The sequence below is a fragment of the Haemaphysalis longicornis genome, unplaced genomic scaffold (genome assembly GCF_048455015.1).
Source record: "Haemaphysalis longicornis isolate Haplotype H1 unplaced genomic scaffold, Haemaphysalis longicornis Haplotype H1 scaffold_3, whole genome shotgun sequence".
Classification (NCBI taxonomy): domain Eukaryota; kingdom Metazoa; phylum Arthropoda; class Arachnida; order Ixodida; family Ixodidae; genus Haemaphysalis; species Haemaphysalis longicornis.
In genome coordinates, this window is record NW_027526335.1 from 66,521,083 (window position 1) to 66,543,443 (window position 22,361).

General features: G+C 49.1%; 1 protein-coding gene across 2 annotated transcripts in view; it reads right to left on the reverse strand.

Moving 5' to 3' along the window:
• Positions 1–529: 529 nt before the first annotated feature.
• The window catches only part of LOC144174558 (putative polypeptide N-acetylgalactosaminyltransferase 10), a 248,974-nt gene continuing 227,142 nt past the window's right edge, over positions 530–22,361 (reverse strand). For both annotated transcript variants that reach the window (XM_077703327.1, XM_077703326.1), the window contains 5 exons: positions 21,906–22,272; positions 20,460–20,709; positions 10,845–11,045; positions 4,984–5,238; positions 530–3,759 (listed from right to left, as the gene is read on the reverse strand). In XM_077703327.1, the coding sequence (XP_077559453.1) occupies positions 3,607–3,759; positions 4,984–5,238; positions 10,845–11,045; positions 20,460–20,709; positions 21,906–22,272 (1,226 nt within the window). In that variant the 3' untranslated portion in view covers positions 530–3,606. The remainder of the gene's footprint in view (positions 3,760–4,983; positions 5,239–10,844; positions 11,046–20,459; positions 20,710–21,905; positions 22,273–22,361) is intronic.

The following is a 22,361-nucleotide window of genomic DNA, read 5'->3' on the forward strand; positions in this document are numbered from 1 at the left end:
AGCCATATGGCTAGCTAAGCCAAGTAGGCAAGGAACGTCCCTAGCTGCAATGACGCCGGCCATGGCGGTTCGCGACCGCAGCGCCACATTTCCCTCTAGTATATATTAGTATGAAACTCAATGATAAGAAGGGACATTTTTTTATCGAAAAAGAAAACACAATAGCATGAAAAAAATTTCACTGCCTGACATGACACGTTCGAGCAATTCAACATGCAATCGATCACAAACCGTCCTGGAGCGAGTGCGATGACGTGTCAGGTCAGGAATCGGAACTGTTCTTTTGCATCACAAAACTTCCATTATGACGAAGCGCTAGGTAACAACAATCAAGCTTTTAAACGGAGGACAAGACGTCGCGATGAATGAGCTCGCCTGCATTCGCCTCCAGTGACAACCACTAAAACTGACATGCCCGCAGAAATACCGTTTCTGGCGACACTCACCTTTGCTGAAGATAAGAACACCCTTCCGGACGCCAAAGTTTTGGCTCCCGAGGGAGGCACGCTACGACCGGAGAACAAAGCAATAAAAAAGAAACGGGCAGTATTTTATTTCAAGAGAAACGAACCCCCACTTTTACCCACGTGTTCAAGTCACTTCGGCAATTTTTCGCTAAGTGGCGAGGGAAAGGGGAAGGGCAGAATACGGCAGCCATTCGCCGCGTCACCGATCGACGTTTTCTTTTTCTTCTTAGCCTACCGCTCCGTACATTTACGATCGACTACACGCTGTCCGAAGTGCACTTCGCCATGAGCAGAAAGCAGTTTTTACGCAAGGGCGTCAGGGTCTTCGAAAATGCGAAAAGAATAGCGAAAATAAGAGGACATAAAAAAAAACACAGAGGAATCTTCGGGCAGGTGATCTATCGATCGAAGCGGCGTACAAATTGAAAATGTCTGGAATTCGATAGACCGCAAACGTCAAAAATATTGAAGTTCATATCTGTTCTTTCGTGGTCCGTGGAGCTCGATTGTGCTCGTTGGAATTCCGTTTTCGTTCCGAAAAATGTATCCAGGCGAAACAAAGCAAAAAATCAAAGAAAGCCACAGAGGGGAGCTGTGGGTTCAAACCTTCTTGATTCCTAACTTCAAAAACTACATAAACTCTTAAGCACGTACGACATACAAGTCAAAAAAGAAAAACAAAAGTGTATAACACATATCACAGTCTTTGAAACGCCGGTGGAATGAATGCAAGAATGACACGAGTCTTTTTTTTTTTTCTTCTAATCTCTCGTTCTTTCAAGCGGAGAATGTCCTGGAGGCGAATTCTGGCCCAACTAGAGTATTGCACGCATAGAGACAGACAAACACAAGAATGGATTAAAAAATGAGAGAAAAAAAAACGGGAGAAGTTCTGACCATTGCTTTTAAGGCGGAATGTTAAGACATGTTTGGGTACGTTGGAAACGGAGCAAAATTTATTTTTTTTGACTGGGATGATGTCTGCTCTCGCTAAGGGTCCCGTCGATTGGACGTCGCCAATCAAATAAATGCGTACAAGCCGAACAGAAGCCCTCTAAAAAAAGGCCAGAACGTTCTTCCGTCACGCAATGAGCGGCAGGAAAAAAAAAAAGAAAAATAAAGACGGCCGGCTATTTAATTAGTCGTGGCAGTTTTCGCCCATAATGTCGATTTGTAGGAAGCAAACTATGGTGGAATTACATTTGGGTTCGAAAGAACTTTTTAAAATTTCCATTTTAAAAGAAATGCGGCCATTCCGAAATTGTTAAATGTAGAATCTGTGTGCGTAAGACAGCAATCGAAGGGAATTTAGGCTTAGCAGGAGGGTGTAAAAAAAAAAGATGGGCTTTTGCGAAACTTGTGTATTTAAAAGTTCAATTCTGAAGTTGGATATTCTGTTTCTTGTTTCCAAAGAGAACAAGCTTGTGTTTTCAGTAACTGCCAACGAACAGAGCACAGACAACCTTTAGTGGTTTTTATACGAAATCTTGTAGGTAACCTTGGCAAGATGAGTCGTTCCCGGCGAATGTTCCCATTAAACCATAGCGACGAACAAAGTGGAGCTCCTTTCATGCTGGTTGAGATAATGTGATGCTGCTGGAACTTGAATATAATTCGGTCGAAGTTTCATAGCCACCGTGGAATGCGGAATTTTATCTTGGCGGTTTAGCAAAGAGCGTGCCCTCAATGCCAGATTTTACAACTGCCTAGAAGAGTGGGGACAACCACGGACCTTCGACTACGATGACGGTGACAGCTTTCAGGCGTCACCAAAGGCATCCACCGATTCCCATCTTTGATTTCTCATCTGATTAGAAGAAAATTACTCCCGCTCTTTCCAATCAGAAATCAGGCAATCAGAAATCAGCAAAGACGACCAGAAAGGTTCTACAGAGCAAAAGGGTTGCCGAGCTGTTTTTAGAGGTCAGTGTAAAGATTGGCCAAGAGTCTGCCTTCGTTCGTCACCGTGGTTAGTAGTTAACATTGCGCACGTATACAGCGAGCACAGTGCCGAATAATCTTAACATATCCTAACGTACCTTTCATGTTGAGGCCAGCAGCACGTGAATTTTTACAAACAAACACTTTATAACAGGCCGAAATGAATTGAATACCAGAAGAAATGAACCGCAAGTCGACACCAGCCACCGTATCAGTGCCGGAAGATTCAGTGGCTCAAGCACTTCACCCCGGAGCCCCCGTCAGGTCGGTGCGCCCCAGCAGAGATTTTTCGAGTGACAGCAGACAGAAAGGCTACAACTGGCACGCACAGAAGTCAACAACAAAATAGTTCACTAGCACTTGATGTTCAGTGAACCCGGCATAGCGCATGGGTGCAGAGTTCACGACGAAGTATGAGCGCAAACGGATGCCGGCAAATGTCAGCGGGCTGGGCACGCGCAGAGGAAATAACAACAACAAAAAAGAACACACACACAAACACGCAACCAGGAATTGCCTCGTCACGTTTTTGGAAAGTTCGCCTACATACTTCATATCAGCTCTACCTGCACTGAGCACTGCGACACAGCTATAACCCTAAGCCACAGAGCACACATCCTTATCGCGGCGCCGACGCGGCTTAGTTGCCAACGCTGAAAGTGGTGTCCACCGGGCGTCTCCGCTGGCCTCTCCGAGAGCGGCTCTTGACCGCATTACACAACGTGGTGAGGTCCTTGGGAGCTTGGAACGTCCACTGAAGAGCAAAAACACGACGACGGCAACCAGGAACAATGCGCCGACCGGCTTCAGCACATCCCATAAGCACAGTCGAATACACGCCAGGTGCTACGAATTCACACCTCATTGAAGTACCACACACTCTAATCGCGGTTTGTTTTGTCCAAAGTCACTCGAAAACTGGTTCAACGGAACTTCACGCAACGGTAAGCATAGTTTTTCATTGGCACGTGCTCCATCTTCACGGCATAGGTGTTAAGCGAGACGCGGTCGCTCCCCACGACGAGTCACTATACCCCCGCGCACACACTATATGGCTATATGGCCTTGTGGAAGACCCCACCGGCCGCACTGTATCTGCTATAGCTACGGAGGCTACCGCTGGTGATGGTAATGCAGCCTTGGACACGGCGAAAGCAAACGGGGAATGTGGGAAGTCCGCGGTGGAAGGTGCCAGTCGTCACCAGTTGGCCAGCGCCGTCTCGTTGACGTGCTCGAAGAGCCAGCGCTGCGACGCTGACCGGCTGTCGCACGAGTTCATGAACACCTCCCGCCGCTCGGCGTCGCAGTCCAGACAGGTGGCCGTGATCGGGTGACTCAGCTGCTTCGTCGCCTGTGCACACAAGTACACCGGCATGAAGAGGCACCGTTAAGGAAGGCACAGCAAGGAAGGCACTTCGAAAGTATGAAGCGCCAGAAAGGTGTAAAAGGAAGGAACTGCAAGAAAGCCAGGTTCAGAAAGTAGGAACAGAAAGAAAGACTTAAAACCGCACGGGGTGCCACAAAACAATGATTCAGAAGGTGCGATGGAACCGGTTTACAAAATATGAAAGGTGAAAAAAATGGGGGGTAACGAAGCACTCATATGGCGGCGGATTGCCCAGCGAAGTTGTTTCGGTTTCAATGGGTAGCACACATTCACAGAACAAAACAAGGACGACTAAACGGGGCGTAGTTCAAAGGAGGGGACGTTGCCGGCCGGCGGTGTTCACGAGGTAGGCGGCGAGAGAAGCGGTGCCCTGTTCAGCCCCACCCTTCCTGCCCCTTCTCCGCATTTTCGCTTCTGCTCAACACCACGGTGGTGTTGTTCTGCTGCGCCGTGCCCTCTCACCTCTCTGCGGCTCTAATCAACGCCACCCAGACAAGGTTGGAGTTGATTCTAGGTGGCGTTGCTCTAATGCAGTGCCGACGCAACACTCTCTCCACGCTTTACCGCGCTGCGCCTTCTTCCCCTCCCCAGCTCTAAGCATTGCAGCGCGGACAGTCGACGTGCACAATCCCTCTCCCGCGACTCGGCTGTCGCCGCGCCGCGCTCTCGCTCTCGGCCCAGCCGGCATCCTGTACACGGACGCGTTGAGTTCTCGGATATTTCCCGGGTCGGGTACCCGCACAGGGAATGCACGCTTTGGAATGCACACGAAGGCTGGAGATAAACAGCTTCGCTGTAAAAGAAAAGTGGGGAAAAGAGTGCTCTCTCGTTGCGCGCTCTATGCACCTTCCACGCTACGCCAGTAGAGCGTTGTACCTGGTTCGAAATGCTGCCTCATCCGGTATATAACACCGCCGGATACCACGGGAGGCTGTACTAGATAGGTTTAACTTTGCTAGGTGAGGCTCCCTGGGACACAAAACAGCATTTCCTCACCAGACAAGGATTTAGCAACCCTGGTTGAGTACATTTGCTAAAAACCTCCCAATGATTATGCAATCACACTATCGGCCTTCAGGCACTCGATAGGCGTGGCTGCAGATCTTCGGGAGAGGCCTTCGCCCTGCAGTGGACATAACCAGGCTAAGATAAAGATAAAGATAAAGAGAGAGGGTGAGGTGCCCGTACCGTGTCGTACTTGAAGAGCTGGTTGCCGTGCATGCCGTGGCAGCTCCAGAGCACCACTGGGGCGCGCGGCTCGGAGCTGGAGACGTCGAAGCAGACAGTGCGCTTCTGCGGCCGCACGTCCTTGTGCCAGGTGAGCACGAACTGCTGCTCGCCCGACTGGCCTCGGTTGTCGCGGATGCACTTCTCGAGCGAGAAGCGCTCGTTCTGGCCCTTGAACTGCGTGTCGATGCACAGCGAGCTCTTCTCGTGACGGATCTGCAACGGGGAAGAGAAGCGTCGGTGGAGGGGGTCATCATTGAAGGAGCCATGAGAAGATCTTTAAGAATGCGGGTTAACACGAAAGTGTTTTATGACGGGGCACAGCAAGACCTTACCGACGTCATATCCGTCACGGAAATGACATCGTTAGAAAAAGTTCCATTGACGCGGCGGAGCTAGGATTCGAGAACACGATCACTCTGGCCGCAACGGGAGGTTTCAAACGCTCTGCCAACCGGCCATGAACTCAAGCCTCATAAGCTGTACGAACGCTCCTTATAGCCTTCCCAACAACATTCCCCATTCAGATGGTGCTGCCATCTAGGAGAGCTAAAGCGAAGTAGTGCGTCAACGCTAATGCGCGTTGATAGTTGGCGCCTCGATAGGGCAGCGTATAGCAGCATAAGCTGCGGTGTTTGAAGTCACGCGGTAATTTGAAAAGTCTGGGGTGATACACGCAGCTAATGTATTTTTCCACGTGATCCTTTGTAGAGATATTGCACCACCGGAGACAGCGAGTTTCTGAGGCGTGACATCTGCGCCTGCCTGCGTGAATAGAGTCAACATCGCAATGTTAGCATCGATGCGAACTCTAGCGTGAGTAAAAAAAAATATAGCAAAAGCGTACATATAAAATTATTTCTGAAGAGATCAATTACGTCCCATAGAAAACTCCAAGCGAAATCCAAGAGCTGCGAGACGCTCGATAAACGAGCAATAACGGCCGACTACTAACCATTCTGTCTGATAATGACATGGTGCCCAACGCAGGAACAGCCCTACAATATTCTTTGGCGCTTTCCCTCTAATCAATAGGCGAACAACACATGAACAAAATGCTAATCAGTCGAGTCAGGTTAATCGACATGTGACCACAAGTAAGAGAAAATCCGCGGCAGCACGGAAAAGCAACTGCGCATACTGGCAGTCTAGCACATCGGTCTAGGAACAAGGACGGCTGCAAAAAAAAAAAAAAAATTCTTGAAGAAATGGCATGCCTCGTGGGAATAAAATGTGTCTGCGTTCTAGATGCGCGCACTGCCGTCGCGCTAGGTGATTTTAACCGAATAGAAAGTGGTCGTTTACCCCCAATGACCCACGAAGCAGCTGTTGACGAAGTCAATCTACGAGCGTCGACACTTCAAGAGGCGCTTCTTTCAGCATTTTCGCTCGGCGCTGGAGACCCGCGAACAGAGCCCGCTCTCTATTTCTCTTCATTTCACTAGAAAAGGTCGAAAATTTTTCCGATGGGACGGCGGCGGGGCGAAGAGAAAGAAATACGAATTGGGCACGAAAACGGACGCAGGGAACACAAAAGCAAGGAAGGGGGAGACAAGGGAGAGACAAGCGGAACGAACGCCCGTGGGCGATGCAGTGTGGAAGAGCGGAAAGGTATACGGCGGCGAGTGTCTCGCAAATTGGACGTGACAGATTGAAGAAGAAGCTGCAGTGCGCCAGAGCCGGGGGAATTGAATTCGGCGCGCCCTGGGCGACGACGGCGAGCGACTCCAATTTCTGCCTGTCCGCGTCCTGTATTGTGTTCATTCTCGTCCAGCGGCTCAGCGTCCCGCGGCGCGGACAAGTGATGCAGCAGAGAGTTCAATCACTGGAACACGCCATGTTTCCGCGCAAGAGCGCCCGCGCAGCGGCGTCGAACAACCCGTTTATTTTTCGCCCAGGACTGGCGCGGAACAAAAGCGCTGTTTGAAGGAGAAGTCTCCTCCTCCCGTTGGAGACGAGAGCTTTCGGCGGGGCACGTAGAGCTCGAAGCATCATAAAAATATGAGAGGAACAGAGTCCCATTCATTGCAGATATTGGATTACACCAAAAAACGATGCAGAGCGGAGAAACGGTTGAAATTGCACGACAAGAAAAACGGAGACATGCGACGTGAACGATATTGAGTGGTAGTAGACAGGACTGTAAAAACAACATTATTTGACGGATGCGCGAGTTGAATCGGCAAAGTGAGCAATTTCTCTTAATTTAATTGGTTATGATGTTTAACGCGCCGACGCTGCACAGGCGATGAGGCATTTTGACCACCTGGGGATCTTTAACGGGCGCCGAAACTCCGAACACAAGCGGGTTTTAAAATTCATCTTAATTAACTAGATTGGTAAGTGTAGGGAACTACTTTTTACTTGCTTGCGATAGGTAAATTGGGCAATTTATCAACTTACTTGAAGAATAAAAAAAAAAAAAACATCTGATAGCAGTTCTAACGCGTCTCGCGGAAATGTATCCCCAATAGCCTGTGAAAACGTGCATTTCTTATCGTTCTTTTTATGATTCTTTTCGTTCTTCAAGTAGCCATAATGAGTGACATTCGTATGCGGGCCATAGGTACTGTGCCCAGGTATTGTGACGAACGTTCGTGGCGAGACATAAGACTCCGTTATATCGACGCCGTTTCGTTAAATACTGTCAATGAGAAAGGGTCCAACAAAATGCCGCAGGATTGACACCAGTTGGACACCGTCGTACGCTAATGACGCAAGTGACAGTCTAATGCCTGTGCTACACGGCAACTTCCCATTGACAGTTAACCGCTCACTTACAAGTGCGCCCTACGCGTTTACGATGGGGCACTCAATAGACAATTGGTTCGACGGCCTTTGGAACATCTTTCAAACGACCGTGTAGCGGAGGCATAAGATAGTTTAATGTTTTACGTTACGTTTCATTCTGAATAGCTTTTAAGAGAGAGACATTCGAGCTAACTCACTTTCTGGAAGACGATTGCGCAATTATTCAATTCACAACTCGTAGTATCTGTAATACATTTTGCTGTATAGTGCACCCTTTGTTGATACTGGTATCATTTTGTTGCCGACGCATTACACACCATCGATGCAGGTGTGAAAATTTCCGGTTCTCTGCCAATTTTCCCTTGCAGTCCTATCGGACATGTGCATTTCCTATAGCAGAAGTGTTTGTAACTTGCAGAAGTGTATGACAAGGAATGTTTTATTTTTCCACACAAACTTTCGAAAAATGTGTTAAATGTTTTCACTTATAGGTACATGTACATCGTTAGATCATCATTTTCTGTAATTTGATTGAGCATCACTTTCATGCGTCTTTAACTTCAGATGTCTCGCTGCCTGTACGGGCCCGAAGACACTTTCAAGTGGTCTATGACCGCTTTTCGCCTGGGCCCGGACACCCAACAAAAGTTGTTGGAAATAAAACGACTTGACTTGACTAGATCAACGCACGAAAAAGCCACACTTCATTGCCAAGGCGCTGTACTGAAGCCCCAACGTTAACATCGAGCTTCATACGCCAAGGACCTGTATATACCCGTATACTGCACACAACAATAATAACTAAATACAGCGGCATAAAAAGCCGGGACGAGGTAAAAAATAAAATAAAAAAGCAAAAGAGAATAGAACAACAGGAAACCTAAGCGCAACAGAGGGGCTATCGCAACATTTGCTCACGCCACGGACTAACTGACCGAGCTCATCCTGGTGAGAACAGCCGTCGGCCGAACAAAGCAAAAATTCGTCTCCCGAACGCGCAGTAGAGTAAACGAACCCGAAAGGGGAGAACGACAGCCGGTGGGCGCGGGTGCCAGAACAGTGTGCCCTACTCCCGCAACAGATGCAATTTTCGAGCACGCACGCGACAGCGATCCCCCGCCAACTCGGGAAGAGAGACCGAGGGAGACAGGGGCGCGTGCACCCTTCTCTTCCTACGTAAGCAGCGCACTGCAATTTTGCTGCCTCGCTATCAGCCTCTGCGAGACCCGCACCTACAGAACCCTGTGGCGCGTATCCCGTACGTCACACGGGAAACGACGCCAAATTAGGATGCCGTATAATTAACGCGAGAAACCACATTTCCGTCCAGCACTGCGCAATATTCACCCCGTCCTCGGCCTCCACAAGGTAACACTTTTTCTTTCCACTATTCGCTCCGGCTGGACGACGCTGCCGAACGATGATCTTCAAACCAAGGTATTCTTACCAGGCGGGTGTTGCGGGAAAACGGAGCGTGCCGCCGCTGTTATCGCAACGGCACGGCGGGCCCGCACGTTGAGCAAGAGCGCGCGCACGCCGGAAGGGACAGTGACAAACGAGCGAGGCGAGTGAATTGATTCCGGTAGGGGAGGGGGAGGGGTATGGGGAGGATGTGGTGAGCGAAGCAAAGGGCGCGCGACCTCCCCTTCCCTACTCTCTAAACCACCACTTACATTGAACGCTGTATCATCGCTTCGAGTCCGGTAAGCGGAAGAGTTCTTTACATCTCTTTCCCTTTTTTTATTGGTTCCGGTGGTGTCGCGGACAGGCGTCTGCGCGCGCGAAAACGCTGTGCTTGCGCGAAGTGTGTAAGGCGCCCTAATAGTCGATGGAAAGCGAGTAGGAGTCCCTGTAGGCACGATAAACCAATCCCAGTGTGGGGCGCCGCACAAGTTTCGCAAGGTCAGCCACGGGCACGGTGAAAGAATGTATTCTTTCAACATGGCCACAGACTATCCTGACCAGCTGATCAGACGGCGACACCAGAAGCAATAATAAATAAAGCCAGTTAGAGAAACCTCGGCACATTTAGAACAAAAGAACACGGTCAGGAGTTTGACACGTTCCGCTAGTTGTAGGCACTTTCAGCGTTCCCTGACCGTGGCACATAAATCACATGGGGCTGGCCAGTAACGATCTCCAGCGAACGGCTTCAGGAACCGCTGATTTCGGGTGTCAAGGTTCCTAACGTGCGTTCCCGACGCATACAGCGGCCTACCATCACCTATCAGTGTCAGCATCTCGAAGGCGCGCCGTTATGTTAAAATACCTTACAGAAATAGTTTTGGTTTACCAACAGTTCCGTCGATTCATCTTCCGTAAAGTTAACTTTCCTTCACAAAGCGCTTGTTTGCAGTAAAGCATCGTTACAGGCCCTGACGGGGTGGATTTTGGCGCGCACGGCGCACGGCACCGAATGTCGCTCTCAGGGTGACCATGTAAAATGTAGAGTTCTACCGCGACGTGCTACCTTGACCCTGTTTCAACAACCTGTACAAATGAGCTGCCGAACAGGGCCTTGGGGCGAAGCCGCACAGAGCGCAATCAATGGAAGGTTAGTTAGGTTGTGCTTCGACAATGGGCTGTTGTTGCAACTGCTTATAACTAACTGGAGGTTATAACTAACCATAGCATAAAGTTTATTAATATATACTAGATGTAAATCTGGCGCTAGCGTCTACGGGAGTCGCGCTTCAATGAGCGCGTCGCCATGTACCCAGGAAAAGGGTTCCACCTTTACTTAACATGGCCCGCCAACAAGCAAAAAGTTGCCTGTGGCTGCATAAACCGTAATTATTGTTCTTAAAACTGGTTGAAGTTATTTTGATATCATGAAGGCATAGCTAACAAAACCTGCTTTGTCAGAAATATTTAAAAGCTTCTTGAAACCTGAACAATAAAAAAAATGACCCCTTTGTCGTCAGGTACCACAAGAACGCAAGCTGCAAGCCAAGACAAGTACGAGAGGAACGCTTTCAACTGTTATAGCGGAGCCCATGACGGTACGCGACGAAAGCATGGTACATAGCAGTAGTATGAAACTCTACGCAGACGCTGCTCAAGGAGCTCACCTCTCCCCAGGCGTAGTCGGGCGGCTCGATGGCGGGGTACTTGGAGGGCTGGTCGAAGGCCACGTTCTCCATGAACCACTTGAAGGACTTGCAGTTGAGCCGCTTGCGCAGCTCCTTCTGCGCAGTAATGTCCCCGGGCTCCAGGTTGCGGTAGTGCGGACGCCGCATGTACAGGTACTCCTTGTACTCGTCCATCCACACCTGCGCCAGTGAGTATAACCACCAAAGGTATTGAGGATGCAACATTTTAACACGAAAGTGTTTTATTCCTGGATACACGAAGGTTTCGCTGACGTCATATCCGTCACGGAAGTGACGTCTGTACAACAAAGCAAGCGGCCTGTAAAGGGTGCACCCCTGCACATAGGGTCTTCTTGCAGGGAAGCAACCTTTAGTACGAAAGAGTACGTTATACTTAAGGTTGTTCGTTTCGGGTTTTATATTTTAGCACGAAAGTGTTTTATGCCGCGATACCCCACGATTTCACTGACGTCATATCCATCACGGAAATGACGCCATACACCTTTGCCGAAGCGACCCGACAGTAGGACGTCGCTCTCCAAGCACACCCACAAGACAGCCGCCGACCCACAAATCATGCTCAGCTGCAGATTTTGCTGCACATTTCACTTTCATGTTGGACTGATTCCTATTGACAAGAGGAATCAACCACAGTGTTTTAAGAACGGCACTAGCCCATCCAGTGTATTACTCCGTTCAAGCTAAGAACTCGTTACGTCAGCGCGCGCCTTTTGAGAAGAGATTGAAGGAGAAATGCGTGACATCATCTTTTTTTCGCCGAGTCTGTTTGTCGTCACTGACGTAATTTGTAAACACATTAAATCTTAAAAGCATGGGAAGTACTTACGTCATGTCTTGTTATTGTGTGCTTGTACCGACGGTGATCCTTGGCTGTTTACCTGTCGTCTATCGTTTCTGAATTAACTGATCCATATGTGTAACTGGCTTTAAAAATTAAGATCGCGAAAACATTAAGTTAGCTTGTTTTGTTTCTGCGGGTGCTTTTCCTGAGCGCTTCCAAGCATAGTCGCAGCAACGCACTATCTGCGCAGCGCGGAGGAACAGCCGCTGGCGGTGATTAGGCGCAGGGGAACTTCTATAGTCGTTCTTGATTAGTAACCTAGTATAGTACAGAAAGATTAGATGCATAAAGAAACAATACGAATGAGCGCCATCTATACGAGCAACCCTTCTTCCACACGACGACCGCATTCATATCACGCAAGGCTAGATCCCCCCGTCAATAAACACCACCACCACCACCACCCTGGTTACCTTTGGAGAGCGACGCTTACGGGCTACGTCATTGTCCTCATTAGTGCTGCAGTATATCTAATGATCTACGTTCTTCAAGCAGGAAGACGGCGGTTCATTGCACTCGCATTGCTTAATCGTCAATCCGTAGAGGTAGGTAGCCAATGAGCAGGAAGAAAGTATCGAATGACGCGGCCGGCGCCATTAAAGGGCGCTCAAACGCATATCCATCGACTTGCCGTCCTGGAAGCATCTACCCTTTCTTTTTTTCATTATTTCTAAAACTTCATTACGTCGTTTAAGGCATGACCACTTGAAGCACGCAGGTCTATGTTCCGCTGGCCTTCATTTTCCGCTGCTATATACCGCTCGATTACGCTCTTTCCGCCAGCTTCTCCGTGCGCGTCGGTCGGCGTCCCGCGGGTGGAGCGATCGAAGAGGCTCATGCCACGCACGCCAACACTGCCCTTCCCTCCTTCCGGCCATTTTTGCGTTCCTTTTTTTCCCGCCAAAACGCAAAGTTAATTGCGCGGCGAAGAAAAGCATTTTGGTGCAAGGCCGTAGCGGTGAACAGAGGATGCCCACACTTCCTGGACAAGAGCCGGCTTTTACGAGCGCCCTACATACGAGGACGGAATCAGCACGCCGGCCGACGGGCCTGGGGTTAGGCTCCGCGGAAGTAAAGGGAAGTAGGGGGAGTGACAGTCGCCTGCACCGTTCCCGCGCTGTGTCATTCGGATAAACGGAGGCATTCTGCAGTGAAAGTAGAGGAAGTGGAAGTGAGCGTGTGCTCATACAGAGGACAAGAAAGACCGTGAGGGCGCGCCGATGCAACTAACTCAAAGGGGGACGGCGCCAGTGCCGTGAGCCAGGAATGCCTGGGTCACAAAACGGCACCGTAGGAATGCAAGAAACGAAAGGCGGCAGACAAGGGCAGCAGCTATCATATAAGCGAGAAAAGGGAAAACAGGAGGGTGGGAAAACTATACAGGGTGGTGTGACGATAATTAAAACGCTTCAAAAAAATTTCCTGAGCGAACCGCTTCTCTGTTCGCGCTCAAACTTCACACGAAGGTCGCATTTTGTGGTCTATTTTGTTTGACACCGGGAACAACGACGGTACTTACCTCTTTATTCTGAAAATAAATAAAAACGATTTTCGCCTATGGGAAAATGGCGGCCGATTTGGACGTGCGAGCCAGCGCAAGTTGATCTCGGAACGACGGCGCCACCTGGGGTATACAGAGCGAAAAGCACGTTTGGGATTCACGGTACGAAGGAGCCAAGTGGTGTAGCAGACGATCAGAAAATGTGAAAGCAGTTGAGGAAAGAAATCCTGCGTTTATTGGCAACGATGAACCGTGGGAATATTTTATTATGATTGGCATCAGCTGTTATGCAAGTATTTGCGATAATCGTAAACTAGGGACAAAAGAGATTTCCTGATCGTCTGCTACCTCATTTGGCTCCTTCGTACCGTGAATCCCAAACCTGCTTTTCGCTCTGCATACCCCAGATGGCGCCGTCGTTCCGAGATCAACTTGCGCTGGCTCGCATGTCCAAATCGGCCGCCATTTTCCCATGAGCGAAAATCGTTCTTATTTATTTTTCAGAATAAACGGGTAAATAGCGTCGTTGTTTCCGGTGTAAAACAAAATAGACCACAAAATGCGACCTTCGTGAGATGTTCGAGCGCGAACCGTTTATAAGTGTTCCAATTATCGTCGCACCACCCTGTATATACGCTCGTTCTTCTGATCCCGGCAACGCCATTACAGGTCAACACCGCTTAAGTCAGAAAGCCTTTGAAAGGATATTGTTATTTCTCTGGATTGGCCCGTTGAGGCGGCTGAGGGGCTGTGAGTTAACGCCAGTGCGGCGAGAGGTGGAAAGTTCGAGACCCCGCTGCGACGGCTGTATGTGGTGGAGCCACAAACACAAGAAATGCCGGCGCGTACGAGATTTCGGCGCCCGTTAAAAAACCCCGGTTGGTCGAAATTATTCTGCAACCCTTCACTATGGTGCGCCTCGTTGCCCAGGTGAAGCTTTAAGATGTAAAAAGATCGGAGACATTCGCTGAAAATCGGCCACGTAGGATACGAACAGAATACAGAAGTAGTGGGTGAAACAGGAAGGTTAAAAAAATACAGGGTCGCACTTATTCCACACGTTACGTATATACGCTTCCTGCGGTTAAAAAAGACCATGCAGCCCTGATTTCAACTCTTTTCTAAATCTCAAATGCTTGCAGAACGTAGTCAACCGACACATCCAGAACTTAGATTAGGGGGTCGCAAAGCACCTCAGTCGAGAATTACTGCTCTACGCCCATCAGATAACTTAGAAACTTGTTCAAAATTTTTTTCTCGCCTTCCCGGCCCTGGCGTTCTTCGACCACTGGAATCACGTCATTACAGCGGTGTAGCGGCTATTGGCCGGCTGTCTTTAAATTGCAGCAATGAACGCATTCGGTAGCCACTTCAAAAAGAAAGCCACAAAAGCAAAGCAGAAATGGAAGGCGTATCTGCTGCGACGAGCAAATAACGCAGTGACGTCGGTCCGTGCTGATGATAAATAACTATAGCAGCCCAAAATCGGATTGTGCAAGGAGGCCGGGAAGCGCGATGCACGACGCAACTATGGTCCGACACAAAAGCCCACTAGGCGTGGGGACTGGTAGACCGCTAAAATTGGCGGCCACGCCATGCGACCAAAGCTGTAATTTTCCCCTAGCGATGCTGCTGCGAATTATTTTTTCTATCCTGGAATGTCCCGACAAACTTGGAATAAACACGAGCATGCATACTTCGCCAACTTCCGCCTACGTGCGTCTAAGTCAACGTCAATCTACCATCTATGAGAGTTGACCGAGTGTTATTTTTAATGCGCAAAATATGACGGCCGCCATAAATACTTTCGGGAGGTAGTAAAGCTAATGTGAGATTGTAACCCGCTATTTCCAACGTTAATGTAGGGCTACCAGGAAGGGTTTTACAACCGCCGGTCGGGATTTTCAAGCATACAGAGGAAGAATTGACTTCTATTCTTCGTTTCACGAACTCCGTGAAGATTTGTTGGTTCGGGTTCGGTGGTTTCTTAAGCCTTACACGGTGTGACGACTTCTTTCATTTTCTTGCTATAGCAATACATGACTCCTTAAGAGGAAATGTCGGCGTCCGTAACAGAAAAACGGCTCCTGTGGAAATATTTTATACCACGAGGCGTTCCATGATGTAACTACAAGCACGGGAGGTGGTAGCACACGACAGTACACAGCAAGTGATGGGGGCGTAGGAACGCAGCCGAACAAGCGAGCAGACAAGCAGAGAAATCCCCCATCGTCGTCCACTCTCCCACTACACGGCGGCAAAAAACGAGCAGCGGCGCAGCTCGTTTTAGACAGACCGAAGCCATTCGAAAGCGTTGGAGCGGGTCGTTAAACAAAGCGTCTCCAGCGGACAGAGTGCAAAGCCTTTGACAACGAGAAGCGGAAGCAAGGCGTCTCAGGCGTTCAGCTGGACATTCACGCTTTTTCATTCACAAGCCATAAGAAGTGATTACGTGTCTCAGACTTCTTTTTGCTTTATTTGTTTGCTGTCACTACCACGGCGATCACGTACTACGCAGGCCGGGAGACAGCTTCACGCAACGCAAGATTAATCGCCGGAAGTGAGATGGGAAAAAAAAAAGAGGGGGGAGGACATAAATAGAGAAACACAAGCAGCGCCCTGCCATTAATTACCATGGCTCGGAACACCGCTCCCTTCCGAAACGGCGCAGCGATGCGAAACGTAGCGCGCGCCCCGTTCAAGCGCGACGCGGCGCGCGTTGCGGTAAGGCTTTGCCGGCGCTGTCGGCTCCACACCCAGCAAGGTACGCAAGCCTCTCGGCCGTCTTTTCGTTACACCTTCATGGTGAAAAAAATGCTGGCTTCCGCTAAGCCAGTTAGAACTTAATCCCCATTCACTTATAATGACGAGTCCGCGTAATCCCCCTACTTATCGCCTTGCGGTTTTAGTGCCCGCAGCGATTTTTTCGACCCGGATCCAGCAGAGAAAGTCGACAGCAGAGAAAGTGAGGGGTAAATGTGAACGGAACAGGAGGATGAGGTTCACGGTGCGTATTTGGTGGCGCCAGTGAGAGAGAACGGTGAACTCCCAAATAAGTTCAGAATATCCCCAGTGCACTTCCTTTTCCACTTTCTATTTCAATAGATCCCTCACTCACTCACTCACTCAGCGAGAGAAAACGTTAGAAAAAGTTGAGCGAGGCTCAGCCAATAGGAAAGATAGGAGGGTAAATAAACAAATGGGAACGGCGAACGTACAAGTAGGGTGCCCACGTCCTTGTTCCCACCACGTAACTGGCTACAACCGCCTCACTTTTGATTCAGCGTAGAGGCGTCTGTTTACGTTTTTTAGACTCCGTTACTCGCACTAGCAAAGCCGCCACAGTGACGAATCCACGCTAAGGCTTTCTTCCTACCTTAAAGGCGGACTGAAGCATGAAAACAAGTTGCCCTGTATCACCGGAATACAGTGCCGAGGTGACAACTACGCCACTCATGATAGCAGCACCGCCCTATACATTTGTCCGCTCTACGACTTATGACGTCACAATCTGCGAGCCTGGTTAGCTTAGAAATTTTTTGACTAAAGCTTGGGATTGGGCTAGTTGGTTTAACATCTCAGGGGGAAAAAACAGCGCAAAGACGGGGACTAACGGACGAAAAGACAGTACAAGCGCTGACTAACAACTGGGGGTGCTTTATTGCGTTCTGCAATTTATACACGAGGAAAAAGTGACGTCACAACCCTAGGAAAGGAAACAAAACACGCTGAAATGATTTGCACTGTGAGCGAACAATGAGTTTTTCAAAACCGTCATCCCATATGTGCACAAAGTGTCGCACGGGCTCAAGAAGATAGCACAAAAGGCTGGAATAAGAACAGTGTTTTCCGCACCAAACAAGCTAGGGAGAATGTGCAAAGCCGTGAATGACACGACACCACCTAAGGCGGACTGCAGCACTAATCATGCTACGCGCTTCGTCCCCTGCCGCACCAACGTGGTCTACGAGATTCCTCTAGAGTGCGACGCTGTGTACATTGGACAGACGGGAAGATGCTTAAATGAACGCCTGCGCGAGCATGCGTATGCTCTACGTGTCGGCAGCGGGAGCCACCTTGTCTCGCATTGCAAGGCATGTGGGTGCATCCCATTTTTAGATAGAACCAAGGTTCTAAAGCGCTACACGGAATCACGCACACGCGAGATTTTCGAAGCCTACTCAATAGCGAAAAAAGGAAGAAAGAAATGTGTCAGTCAGGCTTCAGTCGCACTTCTTCAAAAAGAAATAGCGTATATTGACAGATAGCGCTTGTCAGGTTTTGAAAAACTCATTGTTCGCTCACAGTGCAAATCATTTCAGGGTGTTTTGTTTCCTTTCCTAGGGTTGTGACGTCACTTTTTCCTCGTGTATAAATTGCAGAACGCAATAAAGCACCCCCAGTTGTTAGTCAGCGCTTGTACTGTCTTTTCGTCCGTTAGTCCCCGTCTTTGCGCTGTTTTTTCCCCCTGAGAAATTTTTTGTATGAAAATATCAGTGAGGTATGAACACGTCAAATCAATCAATCAATCAATCAATCAATCAATCAATCAATCAATCAATCAATCAATCAATCAATCAATCAATCAATCAATCAATCGATCAATCAATCAATCAACTGCCTCGTTCTTTTTTTCTTCATGCTTTCTTTTCTTCTACATGTTTCCTCCTTGGTTTCTGGAATGCTTTTTGTAATCTACACACAGAACCTTTCCCTTCTTGATATTCTTTTCGCTTTGTATTCCGTCGTGACCAGGGGTGTCGGATAGTAAGGAAAACCAGAACAAAACGCAACCAACTTGCCGGAACAAAACCGTAACAGAAACTTTATGTATTATATCGTTCAAGAAATAAACCGAAAATATTACGTTCGGGTCTTCGGTTTGAGCGACAAGTGTTTCAGCATTCGTTCCAACTACCATGCAGCGAGGTGGGCGATTGCGGCCCGCTCCCAAGAATAGAAAACGAATTTCGTTTCGCTGGCGTCATCTTTCCTTCGACAGGCTTGCTGCATGCTTCCCTACTCTCTCCGTCTGTTACCGTGTTCTAGAACTCTTTAGAACACCATACGTCTGTCTAGATGGTCAGTGCTTAGCTCTCCGCTTGATCGACGCTCGCAGTTGGCTGCGAAGCTGACGTTGCGGCCGTGTCTATTTATTAATTAATTCATACATATGCACACGTCTATTCATTTATTTATGTATTTATTGACATAACCATGTTCTCCTAAGGCATCGCTGTAAGGTGGTGCCATACATGAATAAACACGAAAATTCCGAAACACAGCGTAATATACAGAAAAAAAGAAACTGGCATGCTTGGCGCGAGAACTGCAGCACACACAGATTGCAGCGAAAACAGCAAATTACAGCGGCACACTTAGTGAAAGCACCGACACGTCCTGCTGCGCTTGTACGCAAGTGCTGCCAGAGGGCAGCGGAAAATCAATACCCAATTTTTCTTGCGGGATAGCACGAACCGTTATGTACCATTACAAACCTTTATTTGTTTCGTTCCGGAGCTGAACCGTATAACTTTTATTTATGGAGTAAAACAGAAACCGGAATGAAAAAAATTCCGTTCCGACACTCTGAATTCGTGACCCCTATATGATCTGTTTCACATGTCATTACTGCCCTCCTCCCTTATGTAATGCTCTCGGGCTTTTAAAGCGATACAAGTTATGTCAAATTGCCTTGGCTCGAGTTCGCGAAATAGGAAATGCATTTCACTCAATGTTGAAAGTTCCCAGTAAGAGTTAAACGGATCCAAATATTCTCAATCGCATTTCACCTAGAAACAAAATCTAACGGCAGCTGGCACCGTATTTGCGAGTTGAATGACAACAACGGCCACACACAATAAAACAGTAAACGACTTAGCGATTGGGTCAAGGCAAACTTGCAGCCCAAAATACGGTCAGGAAACAACGAGTGTCTAGTTTGGCACGGAGTTTGACGTAATCTAAACTGCTTGCAGGCGTCCACCCATCAACGTGGACTCGTTACGCGCATTTCGCTTAAAAGTCGAGTTTTTAGCTCTTTACCTCAACAAAAGCGACATTTATCCGCGTTTTGTACCTGACGCGTGACTAGCACCATGCCTTTCGAAAATAGGAGTAACGCTTTGAGATGCGTGCAGCGTGACAAAGAACAAAGCTATTGAGGGATAAGTCCGAGCGGTATATTCTATGCCCCCCGATAGTAGGCCAAAGCTCTACCCTAGAAGCCGTGTATGACGTACGGTCTATACTCGGGAACAAGTTAAGAACGGCAATAGCTCATGTACGGTATCACATCAACGGGAGCGCGCGTTTTGAAAGGAGATTGCTATGAATGCGTGATATCGTCTGCCTTTTCTCGCGTAGTTTGTTTGTCGTCACCGCAGTAGTTTGTAAGCATATTAAGTCCGAAAAATCACGGAAACGGCTCGTGCCATGTTCAAAATATTCCCAGTAACGCACTACTTGCGCCGCGCGTAGTGACATCCGGCTGCGGTGATGAGGCACCGCAGCCGGATGTTAGGCACAAAAGTATTTTGTGCCTAATAAGCTTTTTGTGCCTGCCCTAAGCAGCGCTAGTATTAAACCAAGAGTATGAAACATAGGTATATTAGTCCTTTTTGGTAAGACGACATGTTATTCCCCCGCTACAAAGGGGAAACCAATAGCAATCATCATCGTCATCATTACTTATGTTACTTGCCGGATGTTACTGATGTTACCGGATGTTATTTCCCGGATGATACCCGGGTACAACTTAAGAGCGGCAACTCCCGCTGCCGTTCTTAAGTTGTACCCCGGTTTACCAACATACAGTCATAACAGAGCGGAGAACCGGTGTAGGTACGGTACGCGGAAGGCGACCGGCGCTACTGCGCGTGCGCGGATGTGGAAATCTGGTTGTGCACATGCGCAGGTGTACCGGGTACCGTACCGGGACCGATTCTGCGCTCTGCTGTAACTCGCTAATGCATATGTTAAGGTTGAAAGTTGTGACAGTTGGTGTTAACTGGAATACACAATACCAGTCAAAACAAGACACGGACGAAGAAAGAAGCACACAAGACAATCGCTAGACTTCCACAAGTTCAGCGAACGCCCTGTGTGCATCTTTCTTCGTCCTCGTCTTGTTTTCGCTAGTTACATGTGTTCAAAACGAACACTACGATCGAAATTTCACCAAAAACCACGAGTGCGGCAAAGTAGCCGCAAAACGTGTACGCGTGCGTACCTCGGCGACGCGCCGGTAGTTGCGGCCCACGAAGTCCCCGATGCCCGGGTTGGGGAAGGGCGCGAACTTGCGGTATATGTGTCCGACGCGGGAACACGGCGCGTCCACCATGGTGCCTCCGCACTGCCAGATCTTGAAGGACAGCTCGTACTGCTCCCCGCCCCAGACGTCCAGGCCTTCGTCGTAGCCGCCCAGCTCCCAAAAGTAGCGCCGGCTGATGGCGAACAGGCCGCCCGCCATCACGGGGCTCCTGCGAAAATGAGCGGAGGCCGATTGGCTCGACAAAAGAACGCCCGAAACACCTCGATGCGATACGCGAAAGAAAGCACAAACATGGGTGCCTACGTCGGTGCTGGAACTCACTGCTAGTGTATGCCGTTCTGAGAATTCTACACGCCACCGATAGTGAGGTGAGGGGATAGGTTTCGCGTATATGCGGGAGTCTAAAAGAGCGAGCGCTAAGCAACATTCCTGGCGTTAGAATTACTTTTTCGTTGGCGGAGTTTACGGAACTTGGAAAGGCGATTAACTATGGCTCTTTCGTTTGGCAGCCTAAAAAGCGCCAAGTCCGCGCTCGGATTCTTCAACAAGTTAAAAATTTCGAACAAGCAGCAACTGTTTTGAAATTAGGCGCGCGGAGAACTCAACTCCAGTAGTTGCCCGCCTGTTCCGTAAAGTTTCGTGAGCACCCGTGAACGCATATGGTCAAATGAGGCTAGCGCCACCGCTAATTTACAAAGGCCAACCACTCTCAGTTGCGTAAGACACATACACGTATATATAAAGCACGAAACAGCGGGTCTCATACGAGTCAATGAAGACTACGGATGGCTTTATTTTGTGGATTATTTGTAGCCAACAATTGCGCGCCTCCTAACCAAAGTGTTTCTATTTCTTGTTTATAAACAGCGCGGGGGGGGGAGAAGGGGTGATAAGTGTAACGACGGAATCGTATCCACAAAGATCCGGTACATTCAATCAGGTATTTATACACCCCCCACCCCAACACCTCCAGAAGGATATCGACACCCGCCAAAATCGAAATTCTGGATAAACCCCTGCATTCAATACGTGGCGGAGTAAGAAAAATTGCAGAAACTCAGTGGGTAAGCATGCTCTAAAGGCTCATCTACGCACACAAACCTCCACGTATGTTTGCCTTAGAATCCCTAGGGCTTCTTACAAAATGGCATTTTGTTACACAAAGGGCACTTACTTCGGTAGCCCATACACCCTACGTATACCCAAGGAGCGCCTCGTTTCACGAATTAAGGAAGGATGAAAATATGTCTGGAGGGAATAGACGTAATAAAATTCCCCACAAACTACAATAAAAAGAAAAACACGCCGAACCCGTGACTCCGCTATGGGCCCCTTAGCCCGCTTATCCTTTATACCGCTTCGTCAATACGCCGAGTGAGAGAGACCGTGTTTCGTCGCGCTCACTTGAAGGGCTCGGTGGGGTTTGCGAGGTCCTCGGGCAGGAGCGGCAGCCGCTTGTAGTATAGCTCCCAGTCGAAGGAGCCGCGGGCACCCTCGTCCTGGGCGCGGTAGGCGAACGTCTCGAAGTCGATGACGTCGATGAAGGGGCACACCACGGTGCGGTAGTCCTTGGCGATGGGGTCCAGCAGCGGCGGCAGCCAGTTGGCGTTGGCCTCGGTGTGCGAGTCGAGGAAGATGAGCACGTCACCCGTCGCCTGCTTGGCGCCCAGAAGCCGCGCGCGGATCAGGCCCTCGCGACGCGTGGCCCGCACCACGCGCACGTTGGTCCAGTGCTTGGCGATGTAGTCCTCCAGCGGCTTCTTCAGTTGCTCTGCACGGGAAGCACACGCGCCACACTCAGTCGACCACATAGCCAGATCGCGTTCACACTCGTTCGGAAACGCTCCATCTCTATACGGC